Genomic DNA, 16,503 nt, shown 5'->3' on the forward strand with positions numbered 1-16,503 from the left:
AGACGCAGGAACCATGCACACTATTATTTCTTTTGTTAACACTTACACGCTTACGGTAGAAATGGAAACGAGCCTGTAACAACGTTAGAGAAGTTTGAGAATATTGTTACATTGTTTTAGAATTGTTGAGACTATTGAAACAAGAAGTACATGCTCAGCTAGCTTTCATTTCTCACGATCGACTCGGAACATTTTTATTCTACTTTATTTATTTTATTTGCATTTATTTTTATTTTATAAAAATCCGCAGTCTAATTATAAACATAAGTCAGGCTGCGGATCTTTATGCAAAATAAAGATGTTCCTAGTTAAGCTTCCTTAAGCTTCCAGTTTTAAATTACATCTGCCTCTTACTGCTGCAAATGCATAAAATCCGCAGTCTACTTAATTTTCCTTTTCTTCGTTGGAAATTCCCAAAGAGAAAGAAATTGCAATTACCGCCAAGAAAATAGTTACAGCAAGGGGTTAAATATAGCCACCCCTTCGGAAATGAGAAACTTAGCGTTCGAATGGCCCCCAGGGTCGCTGTATATGAAATATCGATTGCCTGACATCGACGAATGGTCGTTCGCAATTAAGAAACCGGATAGTCCAATTCCGTCCCGGTTTAGAAGGCTCCCCTGCAGGAGTCCGGTACAATTTGTGACCGACAAGCGAATGCAATTCTTCCGGCTAGTGTGAAAGCAATTCGGACGTAATCCGGGAAATAAATTCTAGCCATTTCGAGTCTGTTCCCCTTAATGTCTTTGGTTCTTGCTTTTTCGAAGTGGTCGTCGATTACGTGCCGCGTTTCTCGCGAGGGTAGCTGCTCCAAGGGAATACATCCGAGTATATGTATTCCCCACTTCGAAAACTATGTTTCCACCGATGCCGAAATTCATTACCTCGATTTAGAGATTCTGAGTTTAGAGACATTCGGGAAGTGGCACAAAATGACCTGAAGTATTACCGGACTCAAAATTTGTGCCTTTCTCCTACGAATTATTTAACTTCAAGCGATCATAGCTTCTCAACTCTTGATCCTAAAGGATCGGAACTTCGATCTGCATCCGCACCGGGTACAAATCTACTGGATTACATACCAAATACATTATAATTCGTAGGAAAAAGGTACTAATTTTTAGTCCGGTAAAGTAAAGTTCACCCCTTGTTTTTTCTTGAAAAGACAATTGTGAGTGTGCAATTGTGCATTCTGCAACGTTAAGAAAAATTGAATTTTATGCGTATACGTTCTTTTAAGTAAATTGCAATGTAAGAAGTTAATTACGTATTGCGCCATCTTCCGAGGTTCCAACGATGTCCATCGGTGAGTCTAGGGGATGCGAATGTAAATGTAATTTTATCTGTTCGTCCAGATAATTAATTTCGACTCGCCGCGCGGCGGTATCAGCCTGGTGACGGAGAAAGGCCCTGAAACGACCAGCCGGTTAATGATCCAGAAAGCCGTGCCGAACGACTCCGGGATCTACACCTGCCAGCCAAGCAATGCGAATCCCAGCAGGATCAAAGTGCACGTTGTCAACGGTCAGTGCCAAGAAATATTTCAGGGAGACTTGTTCATTCCACCGTTTAACCTATTTGCATCATTAACGTACAGAAACGCGCCTGGTCGCTATCACTCGCATCACTATTTCACTCGCACAGTTTTTCTGATCGCTATCAGCAGAGCGCATTAGCTTCTCAGATCACATCGCAAGTTAACGCGAACAATTTAGAAAAGAAATTAGTCTAATCTACACGCGAATTATTGAAGAAGAAGATCATTTTTCCTCGCGATGCAAATGGGTTAAACCCTGTTAATTAATATCCGAATTTTCTGATACGTCTTGCCATCTTTTTCTGCGTTTATTCAATTGTCAACATGCAAGGAAAATTATTGTTTCCATCTTAATTTCTCGATTATTAAACATCTTCTTTGATTTTGTTGATTTGGACATTTTTTTAATAATACATTCAGTTTAATGTTTACTTGCATTGAATCGTTCGCGTACATTGAAATATCGATGTTTGCAAATTGTTCAATAAATATATCTTTCATACAGCGATTCTGACAAATTGATTGCCCATTGCAAGCCTATGTAGAGTAAATCTAGTAACTAGGCTGGGCTATAACTCTATTTCTATTGCAGATAGATAAAAATTGCAGGGAACAACTCCGTATTATTTATTTAGGCTCTATCGTCGAGCGGTTCGATTTTTTACCGAAATGTACCGGCACAGTTCCGAAATACAGTTGCACTTTTTTTTAATTAAATGGAACGTTGCAATATTTCCGTTGAAATTGTTGGATTTTGCACGTCAAATTGAATGTATATTTTAAATCCACTAACGTTGAAATATCTCGCCACGCCGCTGGTATGTTTACCAACAGCGGTATCGTTAAGATCATTAATCCCGGTTCGTGTATATTGTATCAAATAAACTTTATACACGGTACAACAAATTTTACACGTATTTCAAACAATATTTCCCGGAAATGCTTTTTTGGCATTGTGAACTAAAATTTTTTCAGAATGCCACGGAAAAACAGATAATTTTGAAAAATTGTAGCTGTTTGCACCGACGCATTTTGTAAAATATTGGATTGTCGTACGTGCTTGACAAATAATATTAAATTACCTAGCATTTTTCCCTTGGATATCATAACTGATGTTAAAATCCTTTTAGAGATGTTGACGATACGATCTGATTCCTGCAACTAAAATTCAAAAAATTGCGTACCATTAAAGGAGATACTTGGGAGATTATGTTTTAGATGGGCCACGCTGTATAGTTCTTATTGAAAGAATTAATCGTTTTGTGTAGACTTGGTTCGGCAATTACATCGCTTCTGACAGGATGTTACAAGGCAAGGGTTTAAATCTGCGAGTCAAAGAATGTAAATACAGTAAATCCTCTCACGACGCAAAAAGGTGCTACACGATGGACGCAAAAAAATGTCCCCTCCACTGTAGTAATCTGATGTACGCTCGGGTATATCGCTTCGGCCGCGTGCGGTCTTTCTTTACACGCGCTGTCCTTTTCTACGTTCAATCGTGTGCCTCTACGATCGATGCAAACAAACCTCCCCGAGGCTTTTGCGTCGATAGAGGATTACTGTACCTCTTCTAGAACTGTGACTCTACAGTTTCCCGAAGTTTTCACAGTTACGGAGAGAATGCAGCGGTATCGTTGATCGATTCCCGTCGATTTGTCCGTGCCACGGGTCAGAGTTTTTCAAGCGCTTCGCGTCGCGCGGTAGCTTGGACTCGTTCTGGTTCCGGTGGAAAATGTCGGTCGTGGCGCGTGTACCGCAAGCTTGTCACGAGTTACGAGCGTGTGCCGTGACCGCAGCGATCCGACAATTAAGAGAAAGAACGCGCAACCAGACGTTCACCAACTCAGCTCTAGGCTCTCGGGTCTAGGCTATGGCGGATGGCGTTGCGCTGTGTGTGGATCAGTCAGCGCGATGACGGTGATAAATCACCGGGCACGGGCCGGCCGTGCGACGCGACGTGTCGCATCGATCTGAATTCGCGTCGACTAAGGCCAGCGGCACCGGCCCATTCTACCGAGCAATTAACGCTTGAAGTTGATAAATAACACACCGGAAGCTTGGCTTAACTTATTTCGAATTATCGTCGAATCCGCGCGTCCGCGTCCGTTCCTGCCGCCCGCGATAACAACGGTTTCGTTTCACCGCGAAACAATTAGGCTGCGGCTGCAGCGGATGCGATTTTCGATCGCGCGCGATACGCGCCGTTCGCTTCCACCACGTTCCGATAATTCGAATAGAGAACAGAAAAATCGAAGCTACGAGCTCGTCTATAAAACCAAAACAAAAAAATCTGTCGTGTGTATAGCAAAAAAAGTAATTTTTATTTTCTGATTCGGTTCAAGTAAAAAATTGGACGTCACCCCTTTGTGTGGAGGCTTTTCGATATTTGAAACGGAGACACTGCACCGCGAGAGGACGCGAGGAGTACGCGAGTAACGCGGCCGGAAGCTCTTCATTTACCGATGTCGAACGAATTCTAAAGGGTCGAGTGCTCGCGTTTTACGTCGTGACTGACGCGATCGTTAAGTTACGCGCGCGTTTTACCGTTTGCTCGACCGATGTCGCTCGAGCCATTGAAAGTGGTAAACCGTGTCAAACTCGTGGCTTTCACAGAATTGATACGCGCGGGACGAGGCCAAATCGATCCCGGGCCGCGTCGATTTTAGACCGAGAGAACGCGAGAACGCTCCGCCGACTCTTTTCAAGGGAGAACGCTCCAAATCCGGACTAATTTTTGAAACCTCGGAACTCGCGAGACTTTTTCGCCTCTCTGGGATATCTTGCTCTTTTTCTAGTTTGCGAAAAGGGCGTGGTTGTGTTGCTCTTGAAACATTCTTCGATCTATAGCAATCTAATAGAAGCAGAACCTTTTTAAATGTTATCAAAATCCTGATACATGATGTGACGTGTCTAAAGTGGGCGTGGTTGCATAGCTTTTGATTTCACCTAGCAGTGTTCCGTAGGGCAATCTGTGCCCATATGTCCATCTACCTTGCTCTCTTCGGCCAAAGTAGGCGTGACTCCGTTTCTCTAAATTCGGCCGAGGTAATGGCCCATAGAGTAATCTGTGTCCACGCTAAACCCACAAGAACCTCTATAAATCTTACCAGAGTTCTGGCGGAAGACTATCTTACTCTCTTCGCGTCAAGTGGGCGTGGTCTCGCCGCTTTTAATGGTACCTTGGGTAGCGGTCCTTGGAGCAATTGCTGCTCATGTTTGATCTCTAGGGATCCGAAAGGCGCGGAACCTTCTTAAATCTTGTCGAAGTCCTGCAGAAAATTATCCGTCTTGTCCTCTTTGCGTAAAGTGGGCGTGACTCGTTCTAGAATAGGCGTGGTTCCATTCCTCTTGATTGCAAACGAGCGGGAACAGTGTTCCGTGGAGCAATTCGATTCCTAATGTAGTTCAATGTTGAAGAAGCGGGGTCTCCTTAAATCTTGTTTGAAGCACTGAGAGATGAATATCTACCTTGATCACTTTGCGTCAAGTGGGCGTGGTTTCTTTGATTTTAATGGAGCCGTGACGTCACTTCAGTAGGTCGAGACCAAGCGGAAACTCCATTGATGGAATATTTTTGAATCTTGTCAACATCCTGACAGAAGGTTATCTGCCTTACTGTTTTAACGGAAAATAGGCGTGGCCTGCCTCGGGTGGACGTGGTTTAGTTGCTCCCAAAGTAGCGAAGCAGTGGTCCCAGGGGAAATTTTTGCTCTCCGTGTTTATTTCGTATGTTACACGATTCGAGATGAGAAATTTCTGTTACAGAGGAACATCCGGCCGCGATGCACCACGGAGACGGAAGCTCGTCGCACGTCAGGGCGTGGCCGATCGGTTTTATAATTTTAGTAATAGTTAACGTAATATTTGCATAAGAAGAAACGGGAGCAGCCCTCGAGGAGAAGAGAGAAGATATACGAGAGAAAGAGAGAGAGAGAGAGAGAGAAGGGGGGTGAGAGAGGGGAGAGGAAGCGAAAGGGACACGTACTTACCCGACACGATATTGCAGCGCGATTTCGAACGGTCGCGTTCTTCTGGATAAATATTTGTGCAGGGTAAAACCGAATATTACCTACATTTACATTGAATTTCCGTGACCAAAACAGTTTTCGAATATCAGCACGGCACAATAATCGGTAAGAGCGTAGTATTTTGTTAAGATATATCATCAAGAACGAATAACTTACGACGTCTAAATTTATTGTATTATTTGTAAATAAATTTATTGTATGTACATATCAATAAAACGATTGTCTTTATCTTTCGACTTTGTTTTCTCTCTGTGTCACGAGCTCTCTTTTTTTACCATTTTCATTATACTTTTTATTCGCCGTGTGAACTTTCGGTTCAACCTTTATGCCAATAACCCTACTATCAATGTGTTTTAAAATTTTTCTATACGTTCTTGTTGACAAAATTGCCAAATTGTTACAGATTTCTGTTTTTTTTTTTTTATTGGATAATTATAGATTAATTTGTATTTGAGGCAGACACTGCGAAACCTAATCACCACAATGTTATCGGACATCGCAGACAATTTTAGCTATTGCCATAAGGGTTAAACTGTATCGACTATTTTCTTGCTAGACTCTAGAACTTCATACATCACGACGAAGTAACTACCCAGTCGATAAAACGTTTGCCTGCGTTCGTATTTTCATCAAATTTTCATGGAGATCCACAGTCTTTAGAAAGTTTCGAACATCTCGAGATTGCACGTTGACGTATAATGGTGTTTGCAATAAAACGAAACCGAGGATCTGTTTTATCGTTCGGTCCCCGCAATCGACTCTCGCGAGAGCGCATTCAGCCAGGAAGATTGCCGAAAGAAACGTCGACGCAGCGACGTCGGCACCGCCTAATGACAACGTTAATTACTTCATCTATCTCGCGACCATTAATTACACACCGCGGTGCAACTGGCTTTTCCAGGGAAAGGTACGTGCCCGCCAACAGCCCGCCAACAAGAACTGGTAAAATACGAGTGCGCGAGCCGGCAACATTCTCGAACGCCGGCAAACTCGGGAACAAAATTCTCCGTTCCTTCGTTACCAGAGTTGGAAGTAACGCGATCTCCACGGGCCGGTTGGCAACCGCAACGAAAAAAACGCCAAGTTAGCCGTGCTTCTAATTGCTTGGGATTAACTTCGAGCGTACGTTTAAACCGCGAAGATACTCTTGTTGGCAAAATTAGATACGCCGAAAACGATGTCGGACCAATTTTAGCATCTCCCAACGACCCTTACTATTTTCTTTTTATAGAGTAGCGAGCATTCGTGGTGAAAGATTCAGCAGTGGACAAAATTAAAAGATGTACCGACAGCGTAGTCCAACAAATCTTTTGGTATTTCTTGCTATTTTACTTGAAGCGACATTTGCGTCGGGAACGAAGTTTACGAGTTATCATCGATTGTATTCGTACTTCAAACAACTTCTATCTATTCGAATTAAAATTATCATGCACGAATATATTCATTCTAGATGTTCATTTTACATACAGAGGAATCGCGATGTTTAACTGACAAGTTTATAGCAAAAAGAGATAGGTGAAAACTGAAGAAAATGTTTTGTATATTTTCTCATTTCCAACAAGAAATACAAAAGAAAATGCAAAAGACAATTTTTAGAGACTGCAATACAGACTGCGGATTTTTCTACAAAATAAAAATTGCCCAACCGTAAGGACCAACAGTTAAATAGAAATGTATATCCTTTCTTTTAATGTCTTCAGAGTTTTATACTTGACCTGTTCATTTTCGTTAGAAACGCATAAAATCCGCTGCTTAATAGCAACTAGCAAATGAATCGTATATTCTGGTAATTTTTAGACTGACCGATAATCTTGTCCACAGCTGTATCGTGATCTTCCCGCGAAACAACCCGAAAGTATCCGCTGCCTCGTTAGCCAATTAACAGACAGTCCCGCGGAGATGGTCCGACGAGGTTTTACCAAATCCAGACGTTTTAGTTTACCAACTATCGACCGGCAATGGTCGAATGGCTGAATGCACCGAGGGTAAAATGCAGCGATGCGCTCGCCTCGCGCTGGCTCGTATCAGTTGGCCGCGGTGCATCGGGCGGTATTCAAGTAGTCGATGAAGTCAACTATTTGTGGTTCTCTCAAGCGCGGAATCATAGGTGGAGCCGTCCATGCACGATGCTGTTGTTGCTGCTGTAGCTGCTGTTGCTGTTGATGTTGCTGGTGCTGCTGTTGGGTTGCTTTCGACCAACAATTGTTCAGCTTCCCCTTCTTCTTCTCACGTTTTCGCGGATGCTCTTGCAACGTTATCGACTTGCCGAACACGAAGAGACAGGGACCTAGATAAGGTCGGAAGTCGGGTATGCTCTGCTTATACACCAAGCTGAAGCCTCCTGTATCCGCCGTTGCGTTCTCCGGTACGTCCATTATCACTGGAACGAATTGAATATGCAACGTTAGAAACGGCTCTCCAATAAATTCTCCAATAAATATTTTTGAAGTGAAACTTCTTTGCGGAGGGGGCAACAATTTTCTAGTGTAATGGAAGTGACGCAGGAGCGTTACGCAGGAGGTGACGAAATTTCGGGAGTAACCTCGAATAGTTCGACAAGTAACATTTTCATAATTAATTTACTAACTTGAAAAACTTCATTGGTGAACTTTTAAGATTGTAGAATGTAAAATGAAGCCTTGGCTACATTCCCATTTCAGTTTTATGCAGGTTTGATGCTTAAATTGTTAGTTATTAACAAAGGGTATAGCCGGATAAGATAGTCAAAAATGCCCTTGAACCGAATTTTATCGACGGTGTGTCGATAGACGTCGAAAAAATCGGTTTTTATTTTTTTTAACAACGGCGCACCAAACCGAAAAAATCTGAAAAAATTCATGAACAATACTTATAACAATATACTGCTACTGTAAAAATATAAAAGTGGACACTCTAGAACTTCCATGTGAAATCTGCATTTTTTCGATTTTTTTTGAGGTTTTTGATTTTCTACAAGCAGGATTTTCATTTTAAAAATCTGATACTAATTGCAAAGTATGTATTTGGGTTCTTGACATGTGTCAGATTTTTTTCAGAATTTCTAAACGTCATTAACTAGGGAAAATAGGCCAAAAACTGATTTTTCGATTGTACCCCAAAACTACCCTCCCGATCGAGATACAGGGTTGAAATTTTGCACAGTATGTTTTTTCTTGGTGCTCTATTGAACGGCACATCGTCGATAAAATTCGGTTCAAGGGCATTTTTGACTATCTTATCCGGCTGTATACCCTTTGTTCCACAATTACTGTTGCGTGATTCTTATAGATTTTTTTGCGCTGATTCCGAATCTGTCTTTAATTTTTCTCGCACAGTTTTTGAGAAACATGCCTTTGAAAAAAACATCTTTCAACTTTAAACGAATATTGTAATGTTATTATAAAATATATTGAATTGTGTTCTTTACAGCAAAAGATTCTGTAGACTCTCCTGAATACAGTGATATCCAATATTAATACATTATGATTGTTTAAACATGTTTAAATAATAGTTAAAGACGGAGAGACAACACTTTTGCACCAATTTTTGAGGATACTTTTCAATTCATCTAAAAAATTAAAGGTCCAGCGGAAAATTGAACCATACCACGCGATAGAGCAGACTTTTATCTTGAGAAACCGCTCTTTCAAGTTTGGATCGTCGACGTTTTTGTCGAACCAGAAAGCAAAATATCTTCGCCCGACATGAGTTGCCGCCAGTGGCGTATCCTGTCGCTGCGCCGTACTTTAAACATGTTAAAAAACTCATAATGTATTAGTATTGGATATCACTGTATTCGGGAAAGTCTACAGAATCTCTTGCTGTAAAGAACAATTTAATATCTTTTATACTAACATCACAATATTCGTTTAAATATGTTTTTGTTTCAAAGTCATGTTTCTCAAAAACTGTGAGTCTAGGAGAAAAATTAAGGAAGGATTCGGAATCAGCGTAAAAAAGAACTATAAGATCCACCCAACAGTAATTAGGAAACATAAAAAATGTTGAAATTTTTTGAACAGTGTTATTTGTTATTTCTAGACTGCGAATATTTATGCAATTTTCAAATTTTGTAGACAAATTTTATATGAAAGTGGATTAAAATAGAATCTTATTTTCCACGGTAGTAGCCTTTTCAGATCTGTAATAAATTAAAATCGTCCTAAATTCTGTCATATTTTACATTCTAGCATTTTCTGAAAATTTTCAAAAGCCATAATTCCATAAAGATCCGCAATCTAGTTATCTTATTTCGACCTGTCGCCCTACGAGTTCATAATTGAAAAGTCACCAGGCGAAAGAAAGGTCAACGCTCACAATTCTTCATAAATTCCCGAAATACTCTAACTGTTCTAAATTTCATCTAGCAATTCGCGTCGGAAATATGAAAATCTACCGGTAGGTTAGTCGCTAACTGAACTGTTCAACTGTCAGGGGCACTTCGGGCCGGTAATCCGTCGAAAGAGATGACAAACGAGGGCCGAGAGAAAGGTAGATTAGTTGTCCGTCAGCGTAAGCGACGTGGAAAAAGAAAGAAAGGTTGGAGGCTTCTGGCCCGACCTAGATTCGATCAGGGAAAATTAAAGCTATTTCGATGGGAGTGTCCCTGTGCCGAAAGAGGGACTTCGAAGGTAGCCGAGGCACGATTCGTATTCCTCTGCTGGACCGGAACAAAGTTGTTTAATCAGAGAGGGGACTCGGGAAGGATTCGCGATGGCCACGGGTAGTCGATACTCTATACTCGGCTGTACATATAGCCGATTCTCAAAAGCTTGTTCGAATATTCCGAAGGAGAAACATCGGGGAACAGGGCCGTGTGCTATTTCGTTGTCTTGTCCAGCCCGTTCGAGAAACTTTCTCTGCTTCGGACTCTCGGACTATCTCGGCTTCGGCCGCAGTCGCGACTGCTGATAACTTGGCTTCTGTTTGTGATTCCCTGCGGAGTCCGGTAGTTTGCTAACCTTTAACCAAGCTATGGAGGACACTGGAATAGAGGCGCTTGGTAATTCGGGAGCTGGGCGGGTGCATCCGGGGATTCGTGTTGATCTCGATCAGCCAGACGGAAAGGTCCTCCATCACGACGAAATCGGCGCCGTACAGCTCGAAGCTGCATCGTCTTCTGTCCATGTGCTCCTGGGATGCCAGCATCGTTAGCACGATCGCCTCAGACATCTTCGGGTAGATCCTGTCGTAGTACGGCTCACCGTCCAGCCCTATTTGCCTGGCGAACGCGAAACGCTCTATCGATCCTTTCTGAAGAAACGGACTTATCGGACGGTACACTCTGTGCACGGTTTAACACGTTGACTGCCACGTCTCCCTGAAATGGGAGGCGGACTTGTTTGTCCACATTTAGAAGCAATTTTTCAACTAATGTATTCCACTCTTTGAGTGCCATATCTCTCAGTGACGTTATTGTACCTATTCAGTTAGGATCTCAAAATGCAAGTAGGTTGAGAGGGTACTTTCAGTATCCACATCCAAGCTTTTAAACTTTTATTTCGTTAAACGAGTATTTTTGTTTTATCGAGTTCCCCTGAGGCTGCTGAGCTGGCACCCAAAGTGTTACTATACCATCTGGAAAATGTAAGAAAGAGCACTGTCAGTATCACATGTCTTGACTTTTCGAATGTTTGTTTTCTTGGATAAATTACTTTGATTTCATGGAACTCTGCGGATTGCTGGGCTGGCAGTCAACGTGTTAAATGTGTGTACACAATTGCCTTCGTATGTATTCAAAATATGAAGAAATGTTTGACATTTAAGACTTCGAAGTGAATTTAGCTCGATAAAGAAAATAAGGATAAACTGCCGGATTTAAAAATTGAAAAAGTAAAAAAGAAAAGTCGATTTGTTGCAGATGAAAAGTATAGCCCCTTAAATCGGCGAGAGTGTAAGAAGGAAAGTGCATCGACGGGGGTGGTGTTGAACACGGACGTCTTCCGACAAGGAAGTACACGGATCCTGAGCATATTTGCGGACCGGACCTATCAATCTCGAGATTCATCCCCACGGGCTATCGAGTGTAACGAACGGATAACCGAAACTTCTCCTGCAAGAGGACCTTCAAGGTAAGGGAGAGGAGGGGAGTGGACCCCAAGACGCAGAGAGAGATTACTTTAAATATTCGTTCAGCTTCTCGCAGTCCCATCCTTGATCGCGAATCGATTTTACGACTTCCTCCGAGAATCCGCGTTTCCGGCGTCGCCTCCTCTCCTCGTCGTACTTCTCCTGAATGGCGGTATTGCAGATATGAATCGCTTCGTGATAAGTTGAGAAAGTGTACGGCTTCGAGCTGAACCGAAGCAGTCCCTCCCTGATGGAAAAGGATGAAAAAGGATCAAGAGAAATTCCTTGATGGAATCTCCACCCGGCCGAATCTCCGCCGCGAGAGGAAATAGTTTTCAGAAAAATTCGAAAGCGTTTTCTCGCCGAGGATCGCGCAACGATCGATCCCGAGGAATCACTTTGCGAACGCGATCCACCGCCGCGTACTCGAACGCGCTTCTCTTTCTTTCATCTATCGCGATTTTCGTTAAGGGCCAATCTTACTTAGAGCTCGCCAATCTTCCAAAACCCTTACAGGCGCTACCGAATTTTATTTTAATCTCTATAGTGTTTTAAACACCGCCTACTCATTTTTATTGTGAATGCACAAAACTCGAGGATTTTTTAAAAATCAACGGACATTCTTCGAATACGTGGCAAAATGTCCGGGAAGTTTGGAAAAGTTCTGGAAGACCGCCTTATCTTTTATCAAATCGGGTCCGCCACCTTAAAATACGCTCGGTGGTTCTTCCAATAATTCCACTCTATAAAACTTACTTGAACAACCATATGGTCAGAGGAAAAGTGCTGGTGACCAAGTACCACTGTCTTATATCGAACTTCGTATCGTGAATCAAAAGCGGACGTTCTGAAGAGAAAAGAAGTCGAATGAGATGAACGGGATTCGCGAAGAAACCTGTTCAAATAAAAAGATATACCTACCGATGTACTTCTGCACGATGAAGTAATCCTTCGGTCTGCCTTTTACCTTGCGGAATATATCTTTCACATTATGAGATATACTTATCCCGGTGCCGCAACAGAGTTCGCTCGGCTTCAGGATCCACATGTTCCTCGTCCCGTTCAGCTCGTACTGCGGGTCCACTTCTTTCAGCTTCGACAGAGTCGATTTCGCTGTCTCGTAATATCTCTGCCAAAGATTACCGATTTGTGTAAACTACGAACAGAGAGCATGATTCAAGTATACAGAGCGAGTCAGAAGAAACAGAACACCTGAATATCTTTGTTTTTGGCGACATGGGAATTTGGATGGTATCGAAGGTCTTTTTTCGGTATTTTCAAGGTCACCAACGTTTTTTTAAGTGGAATATCCAATTTTTTATGCTCGATTTCGATATGTATTTGTATTCGATGTGTATTTTGTCCTGAAACTTACCGTTGCTGAGATATTTGACTGTTTTCATTCTACATATTACTTGCATTATGAAACGTATTCTATAATATGCTCACTACGTCGAATGTAAATTGAATATGTTCCATAATGAAAGTTAATAAGTTTTTTCAATAGCAATGGCAATTTTAATCGTGGACCAAGAAAGCTCTTTGTAGTTGAACATTTTTTACATTCGATACAATAGCTCTGTAACAGAATCTAATCATTTCTTTTGGAATTATTATTGAATACTTTGCATTCGAACAACTCCTGTATTAAATACAATACGATTTGGTATAAACGAAATAAAAGTAGCTGTATGTAACGAAAATACTCTAGATCAGAAAATATTCTAGATTAAAAGAGTATTTTTGATGTCACTATTGACATAATGCAGACATTGAAAATCCTATTCGATACAATAGCTCTGTAACAGAATCTAATCATTTCTTTTGGAATTATTATAGAATACTTTGCACTTGAACAACTTCTACATTGGATACAATACGATTTGGTATAAACAAAAGAAAAATATATAACGAACATACTCTAGATTAGAAAATACTCCAGATTAAAAGAGTATTTTTGCTGTTTCTTTTGACATAATGCAGTCATTGAAAATCCTATTCGATACAATAGCTCTGTAACAGAATCTAACCATTTCTTTTGGAATTATTGTAGAATACTTTGCACTTGAACAACTTCTACATTGGATACAATACGATTTGGTATAAACAAAAGAAAAATATATAACGAACATACTCTAGATTAGAAAATACTCCAGATTAAAAGAGTATTTTTGCTGTTCCTTTTGACATAATGCAGTCATTGAAAATCCTATTAATGGGCTTCCGGTAGATAAAGTTTTACGACAAAAGAGAAAAGCGGAACAAAGAGAAGAGAGACGCGCACAAAGAGAAGAAAGATGAAAGAAAAGAGAAGAGGGTGGAGAGAAGTTGTACTTGTAAATGCTGTCGACTCTTCTCGGAGGTGAGCTCGATGGTGCCGCCGTCGTGTACAGCGATCGTGTAATCGTCCAAGAAGGAATTCCACTCCTCCTCGGAAAGCTCGGCGACAAAGTCTTCATCAATGTTTTGGTGGTGCGCGCAACCAATAAATTCCTCGCAGCGTTTTATGGCGCATTCCAGTCGGCTCATTGGAATCGTACGTTGGCCGGACTCGACGGCGAACTCCCGCTCGTCTTGCATTCTTTGGACGAACCACTTCAACAAGCCCGCGGCGGCGGTCAGTCGAAAATCCTCGAGGAAAGCTTTCGGCTCTCTGCTCAAGTTGTAACTCCGCGGGAACAGAACGCTCGACACGTCTTTCTCGTTCAGCCAATGCGACTCTTCCAGCACGCGAGCCATTCCTAACTACACTAGTATAACCGTGTTAGCGCACTTCTACCGATCGCGAGCCCTTCCATCCCTTTTGCCGTACACTATCACACTCCGCTCCCTCGTGGAAACGTTCGCCAAACAGCTGCACTATCGAGTTCCATTTCGTTTTCAACCCTTTCGCCACCGTGGGCGACATATCTCGCTTCCACGATGTCGATGATACGATGGCATGGACGAGATATTTCGTGCATCTTTATTACTAGACTGCGGATGTTCGTTCAATTTTTAATGTTTGCAGGCGAATTTCAAGTAAGTGGGAAGAAATAATATCTTATTTTCAGTGATAGTAGCCTTTATAGATGTGAAAGAAATTATAAATCGTATTGAAGTCTGTGGAATTTTATATTTTAGCATTTTTTGAAAATTCTTTGAAGCCATAAATGCATAAAGATCCGCAGTCTATTTGTTACTGATATGAAGTGTTTTCTTAGCAAGTTTGACACCAGAAATCGATTTTTAAGACGCGTCATCGACGTCATCATTGGTTGAGAGTACTTAAAGATGATAAACATTAATTTTCATTGTTTATTTTGTATGGAATGCTTGAAAGCATGGTGAAATGCATAATTCGGCGAGACAATTTTTACAGAAATATTTGGTTTCCTTCCATCGGCCATTTTTTTGCGAACACTCTATTATTCGATGAGATTTTTTTCGGTGGGTTCTATTTTTGTATATTAGATTTCCTACATCGATTACAATTATTCCTCTGCGTTTGCGTAAAATATGGAATATTTTATATTTATCATCTTTAAGCACCTTCCATCAACGAAGGTAAAAATTCTTATAACAGGTAAAAAGTCTTAAAAATTGATAATTTGTGTCAAATTTTCTAATAAAACACTTCATATTAATAATAAAGATACACGATATGTCTCGTCCATAGCAACGTATGACGAAATCGTGGTGACGAGATATCTTGTCGACGATAGCGAAAGGGTTAAAAGTTATTAATTTTTTTTAAATTTAAAATTCGAACCACGAAACGAGTTTCGTGCTATCGATGCAGTCAAAGATATTGTACGGCAAGGGCTTAACGATCACAAACACGCATCACGATTTCTAGTTCTACAATGACTGGCGTTCTGTCACGGGGATGTTCTTACATCTATTTGTCCGAATTGTATCTAACCCTTTGCACCAGAGTCGCCAAATTCGAGGAGGGAGACCAAAGTTACATTACCTGATTATAAAAAATCAGGTCGTTTGGTAGAATTATCATATAAAAAAGTTATTCTATTTTAAAGGGTGTACGAATACTTTTTACATTCATTGTACACTCAATTTCATGTCGATAAAATGGAGAAGATCGAAAATATTCTAGATCAGATGGAAAATTTGAAAGCTTCGAGTGCGAAGAGCTAGAATTGAAAATGTCAAAGTGGAAGAAAAGCGTTGCGGACCAAGTAAAAGAAGATGGACGTTAAAAAATATGCGAGTGCGTAAGGAAGAACTCAAAGCAGCGTTAACCTTGGAGGTGTAGACGGAGGGTTTCTGATATCTGTTGACCAGTGTGTTACTGCCAAGTCCCCGGTGCCAGTCGACGAAGTCGTTTCGGCAGTCCCATATAAAGTCCGGCGATTTGTGACGTAGTAAAGCGAAAATCACCGCTTTCTCGTTTAACGTTCCATCCGGCATGGTCAGATCGCCCAACGATCTCGCTTCCAGGCTGGCCACGCTACCTAAACATCGTGCATGCTTTTTTGTAATATCGCGAAAGTTCGCTACGGGGACTGCGGCACGACGCGGACCTCTCAGAGAGAGGCGGAGCTCTCAGAGAGAACGCCTCTCGTTTTATTTATACGTTTCCTCGCCGGTGTGTTTACGCGGTTAATGTTTAATTAAAGAAAACAGAGAACGAGATGCGGAGAACCGCGGAAAAAAAGTTTAATCAAGAGAGCGAACGGTACTAACCGTAAGGCAGGTTTCTTGTTTTTGTGGCTTCGTATTTCTGCACCCAACCACGACGCTCCAGAGCATCCTTCAGTTTTGGCAGCTCGCCGCGAATCAAAAATATTTTGTGTCTCTGGAAAACAGGTCATTTCCCTTTCTCTGTCCGGTGGAATTCACGCGGGGCAACAAAAATATTTTGACGTTGTCATGCATTTTTAATCGCGG

General features: G+C 41.5%; 2 protein-coding genes across 19 annotated transcripts in view; one reads left to right on the forward strand and one right to left on the reverse strand.

Moving 5' to 3' along the window:
- The window catches only part of LOC143221691 (uncharacterized), a 52,408-nt gene extending 46,610 nt beyond the window's left edge, over window positions 1-5,798 (forward strand). Inside the window, exons 5-6 of the mRNA XM_076447128.1 lie at window positions 1,356-1,524; window positions 5,303-5,798. Of these exons, the coding sequence (XP_076303243.1) occupies window positions 1,356-1,524; window positions 5,303-5,409 (276 nt within the window). The 3' untranslated portion in view covers window positions 5,410-5,798. The remainder of the gene's footprint in view (window positions 1-1,355; window positions 1,525-5,302) is intronic.
- The window catches only part of LOC143221689 (tubulin glycylase 3A), a 42,262-nt gene continuing 31,472 nt past the window's right edge, over window positions 5,714-16,503 (reverse strand). For 15 of the 18 annotated variants that reach the window (XM_076447123.1, XM_076447122.1, XM_076447120.1 and 12 more), the window contains exons 4-11: window positions 16,300-16,411; window positions 15,856-16,067; window positions 13,948-14,358; window positions 12,535-12,769; window positions 12,370-12,460; window positions 11,663-11,860; window positions 10,506-10,765; window positions 5,714-7,945 (exon numbers count right to left, since the gene is read on the reverse strand). In XM_076447123.1, the coding sequence (XP_076303238.1) occupies window positions 7,590-7,945; window positions 10,506-10,765; window positions 11,663-11,860; window positions 12,370-12,460; window positions 12,535-12,769; window positions 13,948-14,358; window positions 15,856-16,067; window positions 16,300-16,411 (1,875 nt within the window). In that variant the 3' untranslated portion in view covers window positions 5,714-7,589. The remainder of the gene's footprint in view (window positions 7,946-10,505; window positions 10,766-11,662; window positions 11,861-12,369; window positions 12,461-12,534; window positions 12,770-13,947; window positions 14,359-15,855; window positions 16,068-16,299; window positions 16,412-16,503) is intronic. The other 3 variants (XM_076447124.1, XM_076447125.1, XM_076447126.1) reach the window with 3 other exon arrangements.

The sequence above is a fragment of the Lasioglossum baleicum genome, chromosome 2, assembly GCF_051020765.1.
Source record: "Lasioglossum baleicum chromosome 2, iyLasBale1, whole genome shotgun sequence".
Taxonomy (NCBI): Eukaryota; Metazoa; Arthropoda; class Insecta; order Hymenoptera; family Halictidae; genus Lasioglossum; species Lasioglossum baleicum.